The sequence below is a fragment of the Argentina silus genome (assembly GCF_951799395.1).
Source record: "Argentina silus genome assembly, chromosome: 5".
NCBI classification, from domain to species: Eukaryota; Metazoa; Chordata; class Actinopteri; order Argentiniformes; family Argentinidae; genus Argentina; species Argentina silus.
Genome location: NC_139659.1, coordinates 3,251,642 through 3,262,681, shown reverse-complemented (window position 1 = coordinate 3,262,681; position 11,040 = coordinate 3,251,642). Strand labels below are relative to the sequence as shown.

Below are 11,040 nucleotides of genomic sequence, written 5' to 3'. Positions count from 1 at the left end.
ACTGTCCAACAACTCAACGGCCAGTGTTTGCGCAGAGATATTTCTGCACCATATGGTAAACAGGAACTACGCGACAAAGCACATTACTTTATCAGGAAATTATGGTGCGTTCGGCAGCTGTAGGAAATTCGGAGATGTACAAGTTCCCGAGTGGGAAATGACCACTAGAACGACCCTCCTCCAAGTCAGAGTTCCAAGTGGGAAACTCGGACTAGTATGATCATACAGCAGTTTACGTTAGTACAGAGTTTTGACGTTCCACTGTCACCTTTCACCTTCTTGTCAGAAAGCAGACGCTGATTTAGACAGTAATGGTAAAACATAATTAAAATAATTCATTATTTCATTATGGATGTTCATTATGGACTGCTCATGGGTTGAAGAATTGTTCCCACTTCAAAAGCACTCGAATGCATTAATGTCATCAATGTGAGTTATATTACTCGGATCAACCCGTAGAAAACACAAAACAATTATCGGAAGTGTGCGGTTCCAAGATAAGGAATCAACCTATGACGTACGACGGCAAAGTTAGTTTCGTTTTCGATATTTTCCGTTTGTCTGCGAGGCTGTGTGTAGGGTCGGAATTAACGGTCCAAAAAAAGTAAGTGATATTATGTGTAAATTTGCGGCTTGCACCTGCTATGTGTAGGCTATTGTTATTACATAATAGCATAGCTCCAATTGCTGTATTTGATATTGGATGTGTGGGAGAATGGAAGGGTCACTTGGTATCCATTTCCGTCGGCAATCTGTCTAAATTTTTTTTTTCTATTCTAGCATTTCTATTCTATTCTAACATTTCTCAATAAGATCTACACAGATGTGAGGCGGGTCGTGTCTACTGAACATTTCTTTCCGTTTGATAGGCAGTCAGAATTATGTAGAAAAAGCAAGTGGAGCATGCGACGGCATAACGGTAAACACGAGCTGACAGAATACTGCATCAATAACCAAATAAGGAGATATGCACGTGTGGGTCGACTGTGGGTCATTGACTACATATTATTCTAAAACACTTTAAGATGTACATATAGTGGAACGTTTTATTGGAGTGGGGTTGAAAATGGTAAGAAAATTAGTTTTTGAGTATTGTACGGTGTCATGAATGTAGCCAGTATAAGGCCAGTGATTGAATTGAATTGGAATATGTCTAAAGCTAACATGTTCTTTTAATTCACAGGCTGATGAAACCATTTCCCGTCCATGTGATCCAGGTAGTCAGATGTGTGGGACAGACTGCCACTAAAACCATTTGACCATGGAGCCGAGGTGAGAGGAGAGAGAGAAAAGTCTGTGTGTGCGCGTGTGCGTGCGTGTGTATTTTGACTCACAGATAGACAGTCTATCTTCATTTATATTACAGCTCAGATCAGCCTGGACGTAGCCCCTCTGCCCCCAGCTGTGTATCCATGAAGAGTGATTCGTCAATGAATCCTCCGATGTCCTTTTCTAAAGGAGACTTTGACACTGAGCAAAGGTAATATCATGTGTCCTCCTCACAACCATTACATGTAAAATGCACTGTACAGAACTGTCTGCCTGCCTGTCTGTGTCTGCCTTTCTGCTTGACTGTATTTGTCTGTCTGCCTATCTGCCTGCCTGTCTGTCTGCCTGTGTACCTGTCTGTTTGCCTGTCTGCCTGCCTGCCTGCCTGCCTGTCTGTCTGTCTGCCTGTCTGTCTGCCTGCCTGTCTATCTGTCTGTCTGTCTGTCTGCCTGTCTGTCTGTCTGCCTGCCTGCCTGTCTGTCTGCCTGTCTGTCTGTCTATCTGTCTATCTGCCTGTCTGTCTGCCTGCGTTTGTTGAGTCACAGATTGAGAGTGTTTCGTTTGTTACAGCACTGTCCAATCAGGATGTAGCCCCTCTGCCCCCAGCTGTGTATCCATGAAGACTGATCGGTCAATGAATCCTCCGATGTCCTTTTCTAAAGGAGACTTTGACACTGACCAAAGGTAATATCATGTGTCCTCCTCACAACCATTACATGTAAAATGCACTGTACAGAACTGTCTGTCTGCCTGTCTGTCTGTCTGTCTGCCTGCCTGTCTGTCTGCCTGCCTGCCTGTCTATCTGCCTGTCTGTCTGCCTGCGTTTGTTGAGTCACAGATTGAGAGTGTTTCGTTTGTTACAGCACTGTCCAATCAGGATGTAGCCCCTCTGCCCCCAGCTGTGTATCCATGAAGACTGATCGGTCAATGAATCCTCCGATGTCCTTTTCTAAAGGAGACTTTGACACTGAGCAAAGGTAATATCACACAAGTTCTCCTCACAACCTCTAAAATCCTGTTGATGCTGTAAAGAACCTCGAAAGGAATCCCTGCTTCACCAGACATGATTATAACCTACAATTACACATCTATGATATATGGATGGACAATCTGGTTACACTTCCAGTTCTAATGTTTATGGAACAGAAACATATTACACAATGGCAACATTGAGACAACGTTTTATTTCCACAGGACCCAACCTAGCTCCAAGTCAGAGATCCCCAGTGGTCCTGACCTGTCTTCTGTGTTTGAGGTGAGTCTTGTTTTGGATTTGTAAAGCCACAGTCTGTAAAATTCATTTCCAGTCAAAAGTATTGTCCCAGCTCTTGTTTGTAAGCTGTGGGGGTGGGTCTTGGCTAATGAGTTGGCAAATCAGATTGTCAGTAGACTTAATCAGGGTCAATGCAATGGCTCTGCAGTGTAGGAACAAATCAAATGTTATATTTATTTATTTAACATTTATTCTAACCAGGTAAGGTTAAAACCTCTTTTGTGTGGGTGACCTGGCAAGAAGGTTAAACAGGGAAGTTGCAGTGTGTAATTTGGAATGTTACAACAATACAAAGTGTCACAAGTAACCAATACATTATGAAATACAGAACAACTGCAGCTTTCAAAAACATTGTCCTTGATCAGAGTCTTAAAAACAGGCAAGGATACTAACTCCTCTAACTTTAGAATCTTTGAAGCGTGTTCTAGGCGTGTTCTAGGCGTGTTCCCCTATCTCAGCTCTAGTCTAAGAACACACAAGCATGTTGACATAAAGTGCAGTCAACTTTGTTCTGAGGGCGGAAAGAATCTGATTGGTTAAGTGCATGACATATCCGAACGGGTGGAAGTAAGTCAGCTAACATTTGCTTTATTGAAGTGTTAAGTTGAATAAGCTACACTGGCCTCCATACGTTTTGGAAAGAGGAAGCATTTTGTCTTCTTTTAGCTCTATACTTCAACAGGCTGTATTTTAAATTAAACAATTACTATGGGGTCAAAGTAGAGATTCTCAGCTTTAATTCAATGGGGTTTTTTCAGATTGGGTTCACCATTTAGAATGTACACCATTTTTTAAACATACTCATTATTATACTCCTAGAACTTCTTCAGGGCTCCAAAGGTATTGGAAAATAGTCACATAATGTCCAAATAAAGCCCCCATGTTTAGTATTTGGTCAACAATCCTAACAAAAAATAACTGCCTGAAGGCCATTGACCCCAGTTGCAATGGAAGTATGTTTTGTTTCATTGTCTTACTGTATGATGAATTTGGAGTCATTTGCTTGTACTTGAGTACTTTTAAACTTCCAAAAATGAGTTAACATCTGCAAGTGAGTCCATCTCCATATAACTCCATATGGTCATACAACAAGTGTCATTTATTCTTTCCATTGATTTGAAAAAGGGTTTTAATTTATTTTTCAGTTGCTTGAACAGAAGGTTGTGGACTTTGTCAAAGAGGAGCTGCAGAAGCACAAGAACAGACTCATGAACCCAGGACGTGCTGAGGGCCAGGGAGGGGATGGGGAGGATGAGAGGCAGGGGATGGGGGCCAGGAAGGGGGCTCTACAGATCACACTGCACCTGCTGAGAACCATGAACCAGATGGACCTCGCTGACCTGCTGGAGAGTAAGAGCTTCCTACTATTAATTTGTCATGTGACTAGTTCTACTGAATATCAACCATGAAGGACTGTGGTGCAAATATACTCTATTTTTTCTGTTTTTACTGACTATGATTGTGTGTTTACAGGTTATAAAATAGTTAATGAGATATTGTAGCATTTTGTCATCATTTGTTCCATCAGGGGACCCTGCTGAGGAGTGCCAAGTTGAACTAAAACTCAACCACAAGAGAAGGTGTCAGTGTGTGTTTGAGGGAATAGCTGAACAAGGCAAGCAAAAACTTCTCAATGAGATCTTCACAGAGGTCTACATCACTGAGGGTGGAAGTGGAGAGGTCAATAATGAACATGAGGTCAGACAGATTGAGACAGCATCTAGGAGACCACCAACACAGGAGACACCAATCCAATGCAACGACATCTTCAAACCTTTACCTGGACAAAAGACACCAATCAGAACTGTGTTAACCAGGGGAGTCGCTGGCATTGGAAAAACAGTCTCTGTGCAGAAGTCTATTTTAGACTGGGCTGAAGAAGAAGCCAATCAGGATGTCCAGTTCATATTTTCTCTCCCTTTCAGGGAGTTGAATTTATGCAACAGCAAAAACCACAGTTTGTTGGAACTCCTTAATCGCTTCTACACAGAAACAAAGAAATCTGGAATCACCAACTATGACAACTATAAAGTTCTGTTTGTCTTTGATGGTCTGGATGAGTGTCGACTTCCTCTAGACTTCCAGAACAACGAGACATGTTGTGATGTCACAGAGTCAACCTCAGTGGACGTGCTGCTCACAAACCTCATCAAGGGGAATCTGCTTCCCTCTGCTCTCCTCTGGATAACCTCCCGACCTGCCGCAGCCAATAAGATCCCTCCTGAATGTGTTGACCGGGTGACAGAGGTACGAGGGTTCAATGACCCACAGAAGAAGGAGTACTTCAGGAAGAGAATCAGTGATGAGAACCTGGCCAACAAAATCATCTCACATGTTGAGACATCAAGGAGCCTCCACATCATGTGCCACATTCCAGTGTTCTGTTGGGTCTCAGCCGAAGTTCTCGAGAGACTGGTGGGTGTAGCAGAGAGTGGAGAGATGCCCAATACTCTGACACAGATGTACACACACTTCCTGGTGTTTCAGACCAAACAGAGGAATGTGAAGTATTTTGGAGAGCCTGACAGAGATGCAGATTTGGATAAAGAGATCATTCTGTCACTGGGAGAACTGGCCTTCAAACAGCTGGAAAAGGGAAATCTGATCTTCTATGAGGAGGACCTGAGAGAGTGTGGCATTGACGTCGGAGAAGCAGTGTACTCAGGAGTGTGCACACAGATCTTTAGGGAAGAGTGTGGACTGTGCCTAGGGAAAGTGTACTGCTTCGTGCATCTTAGTGTTCAGGAGTTTCTTGCTGCTCTGTATGTGTTCCTCACATTCAATGACAGCAACGTCAATCCTATGACCACACCACCCGCAATCAGAGACACAGCAGTCAGCAGCCTCCACAAGAGTGCAGTAGACAAGGCCTTGCAGAGTGAGAATGGACACCTGGACCTGTTCCTCCGCTTCCTCTTGGGCCTCTCACTGGAGTCCAATCAGAATCTCCTACGAGGCCTTCTGACACAGACAGGAAGCAGCATACAGAGCAGTGAGGAAACAATTGAGTACATCAAGGAGAAGATCAAGGAGAATCCTTCTCCAGAGAGGTGCATCAATCTGTTCCACTGTCTGAATGAGCTGAATGACCATTCTCTAGTGAAGGAGATCCAAGACTACCTGAGCTCAGGACGTCTCTCAGAGGCCAAACTCTCACCTGCACAGTGGTCAGCTCTGGTCTTTGTGTTGCTAACTGGTAAACACAACTTGGATACATTTGTCCTGAGCCAATACTCCACATCAGAGGAGGGCTTCCTGCGGCTACTGCCAGTGTTCCGAGCCTCAAAAACATCCCTGTGAGTATCTCATTATATTTGCCATGAACACTGAAAACTCAGCACACAAACAACGCATGTTCAAGCTTAGTTTTGTTGTTTTCAGTAAAGTCCATAGAATAGAACAATAGAACCATAGAACTGATGCCACAGATGTTGTACAACTGTTAAACGTGAGGTTCTTTTCTATCCAGGCTGAATGGATGTAACCTCACAGAGAAATGCTGTAAAGCATTGACATCAGCTCTCAGCTCAAACTCCTCTAGTCTGAGAGAGCTGGACCTCAGTCACAACGGTCTACAAGACTCAGGTGTGAAGCTGCTTTCTGCTGGACTGGAGAGTCCACACTGCAAACTGGAGATACTGAGGTGAGAAGAAATACAGGGAAATAAGTCGTATAAGTAGGTATTTACACAGTATTTCACAATACAGTATTTCACTTTTAATCAATTTATTACATTTTGAATATGCCAAAAAAAAAATAATACAGTATGTAAAACAACTAGTGATTGCACATCTACCAATACATTTTTGTGTGGACTTAAACTCATATAAATAAGCATTGTAAATGACATTGTTAAAAGCGAGGTATCAAGGTAAAAGCTAAATCTACAACCTTTGTGTGTGTGGACTTTTGCAGTGTTTTTTCAATGTTATTAGGTTTTTATCCGACTGCATCATTGTATTGTATTGAATTCTTATTCAGGCTGAGTGGATGTTACCTCACAGAGAGATGCTGTGAAGCGCTGGCCTCAGATCTTAGCTCAGACCCCTCCCACCTGAGAGAGCTGGACCTCAGTGACAATAATCTACAAGACTCTGGAGTGAAACTGCTCTCTGCTGGACTGGGGAGTCCACACTGCACACTGGAGACGCTGAGGTCAGTATTTCAGTTAAACATTCTGATACATAAAATAACATAAATGTTGTCTCTCTTGTCATGGGCTAACACCGTATCCTAATTACCTGTGTCGTGAGCGTTGAGGTGAAAAACATCTCTCCCACTATAATCAGTTTGGGAGTCCTAATCAGCCGCACCCCCAACCTCCACCCACCGCCCCCAGCCTCCAACCACCGCCCCAGCCTCCACCCGCCTGGTCGCACTGTATTTACCTACCTACGGGGGGGTTGATAGTTATGGGCTCCCTGCCATATAGTAGTTTGTATTTTATGTTGTACAGAGCGGAGCCATCCAATTATGCCAAAGTGAAATGTATTACCATTAAATAATAATTAAACCATCCTGACTAAAATTCTATAATCAGTGAACACTTCAATGATACATGTTTTACTAGGCTCAACAGATGTGGTCTTACAGTGGAGAGCTCTGATATGCTGGCCTCAGCCTTCAAGTCAAACACCTCCCACCTGAAATACCTGGACCTGAGACACAATGACTCATTCTATCCTGCTGAAGTGGAGGGTCTCAGGTAAATACTGAATATATGGTTGCTGAAAATCACCTCAATATGTCCAGCTTTGCTTTGTTGGATAGGGGCACCCTATAAATCTGAACTATTATTTTTTTTACAGCAAGGATCATAGTGGCGACTTATTGAAATGTCCTCTCAGGAGATGTAAGTGTTGATTGTTGAGGTGAAAGGATGTGTAACGTTTTAGTCTTGAATATACTGTGACATACAGTTGTCTGCATAGTGCTGATAGCATGACCTCGTGTCTCTTCAGACTCCGCTCTCATAAGTAATGTAGTTCATATTGTCAGTGCACTGAAAGGCTAAGAGCTAGCAAACCAGAAATATTTTGTGTGAACTAACATTTTCTTGAATGGTCTTCCTCATCAGATGCCTGTGAGCTCACACTGGACCCGAACACAGCACACAGACGCCTCTCTCTGTCTGAGGAGAACAGAAAGATGACATGGGGGGAAAAAGAACAGCCATATCCTGATCACCCAGAGAGGTTTGAGGACTTGGAACAGGTGCTGTGTAGTGAGGGTCTGACTGGGCGCTGTTACTGGGAGGTAGAGTGCAGTGGGGATTACCCTGGAATAGGAGTGGCATATAAAGGGATGAGCAGGAAAGGATGGCGTAATGACTCCAGGCTGGGATACAATGACAAATCCTGGAGAACACGATGTTCTCATGATTGTTACACCATCCTGCACAATGATTTGGCAATCTATCTACCTGCACCCACCTCCCACAAAGTAGGAGTGTATTTGGACTGGCCGGCCGGCACTCTGTCCTTCTACAGCGTCTCCTCTGATGCACTGACCCACCTGTACACATTTCACACCACATTCACTGAGCCCCTCTACCCAGGGTTTGTTGTTGGGCGTGAATCCTCTGTGTCCCTGTGCAGAGTAGAGAAGCCTAAAGACCAGTGATACTCAATTGGTGGCCCCCCAATTGACAAATTTGAGTGGCCCCCTTTTGGGGTTGTAAAATGATTAAACCAGATGGAATTGATTGTGGAACCATTTATTTTGTCCTATGTTTCATTTTGTGTTCTATATCTTCAAGATTGTTGTGATTCCACATTGGATACATTTTGTTTTATTTTGAAATTAAACAATGATGAAATGAATTTGGAAGTTTAATCATGTATGAGTGTAATTTTATCGTAGTCAATTCATAGTAAATTATTGATAAAAAATGTTTTGGCCCTCCCACTGACTGCTTGGGCGAAAAATGGTAACTAACTGCATAGGTTTCTCGCATTGAACTGTATGGAATTGAGTATTCAATGATTGATCACCAATGTCACTCTCTCACACACACACACACAATTTCCATAGATTAGATTAGATTAGATTAAACTTTATTTACATAGGTGTTGTTATTGTCGAGGTGGGACAGGGCGGAGTGAAGTGCCGTTGAGATGGCATCCTCTGTACTCCTGTTCTGCCGGTAGGCGAATTGGAAGGGGTCCAGTGTGGGTGGTAAACAGGTCTTCAGTTGAGCCAAGACCAGCCTCTCGAAGCACTTCATGATGATGGGCGTGAGTGCCACTGGGCAGAAGTCACTAAGGCTCGTTGCAGTGGAGTGTTTTGGCACCGGCACGATGGAGGTGGTTTTGAAGCACGCGGGGACAGCTGCTTGGGCTAGGGACAGGTTGAATATGACAGTCCAAACCTCAGTCAGCTGCACAGCACAGGCCCTGAGGACGCGCCCGGGGATGCCATCAGGACCTTACGTGCATTAGTCCTGCTCAGTGCCGCACACACGTCGGTGGGAGATAGAGTGAGGGGCTGGTGATTTGCAGGGAGCACAGCCTTGATGGCCACCTCCTGTAGTAGGTGACCCTACTATACCCCTCATATGGCCTATATTTACCACCAGACCTTCTCCTCCAATGAGCAATACAATGCATATTACAGGAATAATACATAACAGAAGGAGAAAATACAGTCATGAGATAACGTCATGATGGGGGGAGTAACAGGATGTAATACAGCAGGTTAACTACTGCCGTACAAAGTGAGCTTCTGAGAAATGTCCTCACACTAAACCCCTAACCCAACTAACATGAGTCTACATAGTAAACTGTGGAAAAAGCTGTATACCAAACACTTCACAGCCTAGCTTGAAAAGGGGAAACAATTGCATTGGTTTGGTGCAGACAACTGAGTGCTCCCGTGTTTTTTTTTTTTTATTATACATTTTTTATTACATCTAAAGCATTTGACACAATCACTGCATTTCTGTGGTCTTTCCTCTGTGCTATATGAGAGGCTAAGTGTCCTTTGTGTCTAAAGCATTTTGAACATACAGGACACTTGTATGGTTTCTCCCCTGCGTGGGTTGTCACATGATTGGACCTGCCTCGAACACTTTTATAGCACTTGGAGCACACAGGACACGGGTACGTTACCTTCCCTGTGTGAACCCTCATATGTTTGGTCAGGTTTGACTTTGAAGTGGTGCATTCGCTACATTTATCACACTGAAAGGTTCTCCTTGTTGAATGAGTCTTCATATGCACCATCAACTCAAAGGTGTTGGTGAAATATTGGTTGCAAATGTGGCACGACAGTGTTGCTCCAAAGTGAGCTTGTGACTCTGATAGTGGTCCTCCACTCTCCACTTCATTGTCATCTTCACTGTTTTTACTTTGAGCTGCAGAAAAGTCAGGCTCTGGCTCCTCCTGCCCCAAACTGGGGCTCCTGGTGGGCTCTGGGTCCTCTGGCTTTAGACTGGGGCTCCTGGTGGGCTCTGGGTCCTCTGGCTTTAGACTGGGGCTCCTGGTGGGCTCTGGGTCCTCTGGCTTCAGACTGGGGCTCCTGGTGGGCTCTGGGTCCTCTGGCTTTAGACTGGGGCTCCTGGTGGGCTCTGGGTCCTCCTGACCCAGACTGGGGCTCCTGGTGGGCTCTGGGTCCTCCTGACCCAGACTGAGGCTCCACTCCTGGTCACAGTGCTGCCACTCAGAGGGAATCTCCTCTTCAGAGACAAGAGAGGGCTGATGAAGGTCTGGGGGGAAGGAGAAAGAATTAAATAAATCGTAAATTAATCCACTGAAGATGTGCCAAAATCTAGTCTAAACACACAATCTTTCAAAATCTAATTGGTATGACAACAGACAGCAGTAACAGTAGAATGCAAACTACAAACCTATTCTATGTAGTTTTATCTTCGGAATATGAACATTTAGTTCCCTTCTTTGACTGCGTCTCTTCTTCTTTGGATGGGATACTTCTCCCTGGTACCCTGCTACAGTTTGGGTTTGGTGAAGATGTGAGGGCTGAGGTGGGTCCTGATCACAGTTAATCACACAGAGAGGAGTGAAGATCCAGTCGTTGGTATCAGACTCCAGCCCTTGAAGCTGCTCTTCCTCTTGACTGGTCCTGAACTCCTGTTCCTCTTTAACCTGGGTGGGCTCTGGCATCTCCTGGTTTAGACTGGGGCTCCTGGGGGGCTCTGGGTCCTCCTGCTTTAGACTGGGGCTCCTGGTGGGCTCTAGGTCCTCCTTCCCCAGACAGGAGCTCTTGGTGGGCTCTGGGTCCTCCTGCCCCAGAATGGGGCTCCACTCCTGCTCACAGTGCTGCTGCTCAGGGGAAATGACCTCTTCAGAGGGAGAGGGCTGATGAGGGTCTGGGAAAAAGTGTGGGGATACAATATTTGAGTAAATTAATATACTGATGTAGGATGTGCAGTAACCTATTCTTAGGACTTATACACACTAGTTGACAAATGTCAACATATTTCCCATATGTGCCTGAAAACAAAGGATTAGGGTTAAACAGTTGGTTGTCCCCATTGACGG

The 11,040-nt window shown here is 44.4% G+C and overlaps 2 protein-coding genes across 3 annotated transcripts; one reads left to right on the top strand and one right to left on the bottom strand.

Moving 5' to 3' along the window:
- Nucleotides 1–562: 562 nt before the first annotated feature.
- Nucleotides 563–8,364, top strand: LOC310805229 (NACHT, LRR and PYD domains-containing protein 12-like). Of its 2 annotated transcripts, none has more exons than XM_083670811.1 (13): nt 563–604; nt 1,184–1,272; nt 1,367–1,480; nt 1,840–1,953; nt 2,133–2,246; nt 2,464–2,524; nt 3,688–3,892; nt 4,071–5,838; nt 6,012–6,185; nt 6,524–6,697; nt 7,113–7,247; nt 7,351–7,394; nt 7,620–8,364. In XM_083670811.1, the coding sequence occupies exons 2-13, from the start codon at nt 1,262–1,264 to the stop codon at nt 8,162–8,164; spliced, it is 3,459 nt and encodes a 1,152-aa protein (XP_083526937.1). In that variant the 5' UTR covers nt 563–604; nt 1,184–1,261; the 3' UTR covers nt 8,165–8,364. The 2 variants fall into 2 exon arrangements, with proteins under 2 accessions (XP_083526937.1, XP_083526938.1); XM_083670812.1 differs by lacking the exon at nt 563–604 and adding an exon at nt 986–1,069.
- A 947-nt stretch (nt 8,365–9,311) lies between these two features.
- LOC310804649 (uncharacterized protein) lies at nt 9,312–10,662 on the bottom strand (the record flags this gene model as incomplete). The annotated part of the gene is made up of 3 exons (XM_083669967.1): nt 9,312–9,323; nt 9,550–10,247; nt 10,389–10,662. 3 exons carry the CDS (start codon nt 10,660–10,662, stop codon nt 9,312–9,314), a joined length of 984 nt encoding a protein of 327 aa, XP_083526093.1.
- Nucleotides 10,663–11,040: the final 378 nt, after the last annotated feature.

Bases quoted from the DNA above. Each gene is read 5' to 3' on its own strand.
- LOC310805229 (XM_083670811.1), top strand. The intron at 2,247-2,463 runs GTAATATCACAC...TTATTTCCACAG, and splicing joins GACTTTGACACTGAGCAAAG to GACCCAACCTAGCTCCAAGT. The intron at 2,525-3,687 runs GTGAGTCTTGTT...TTTATTTTTCAG, and splicing joins ACCTGTCTTCTGTGTTTGAG to TTGCTTGAACAGAAGGTTGT.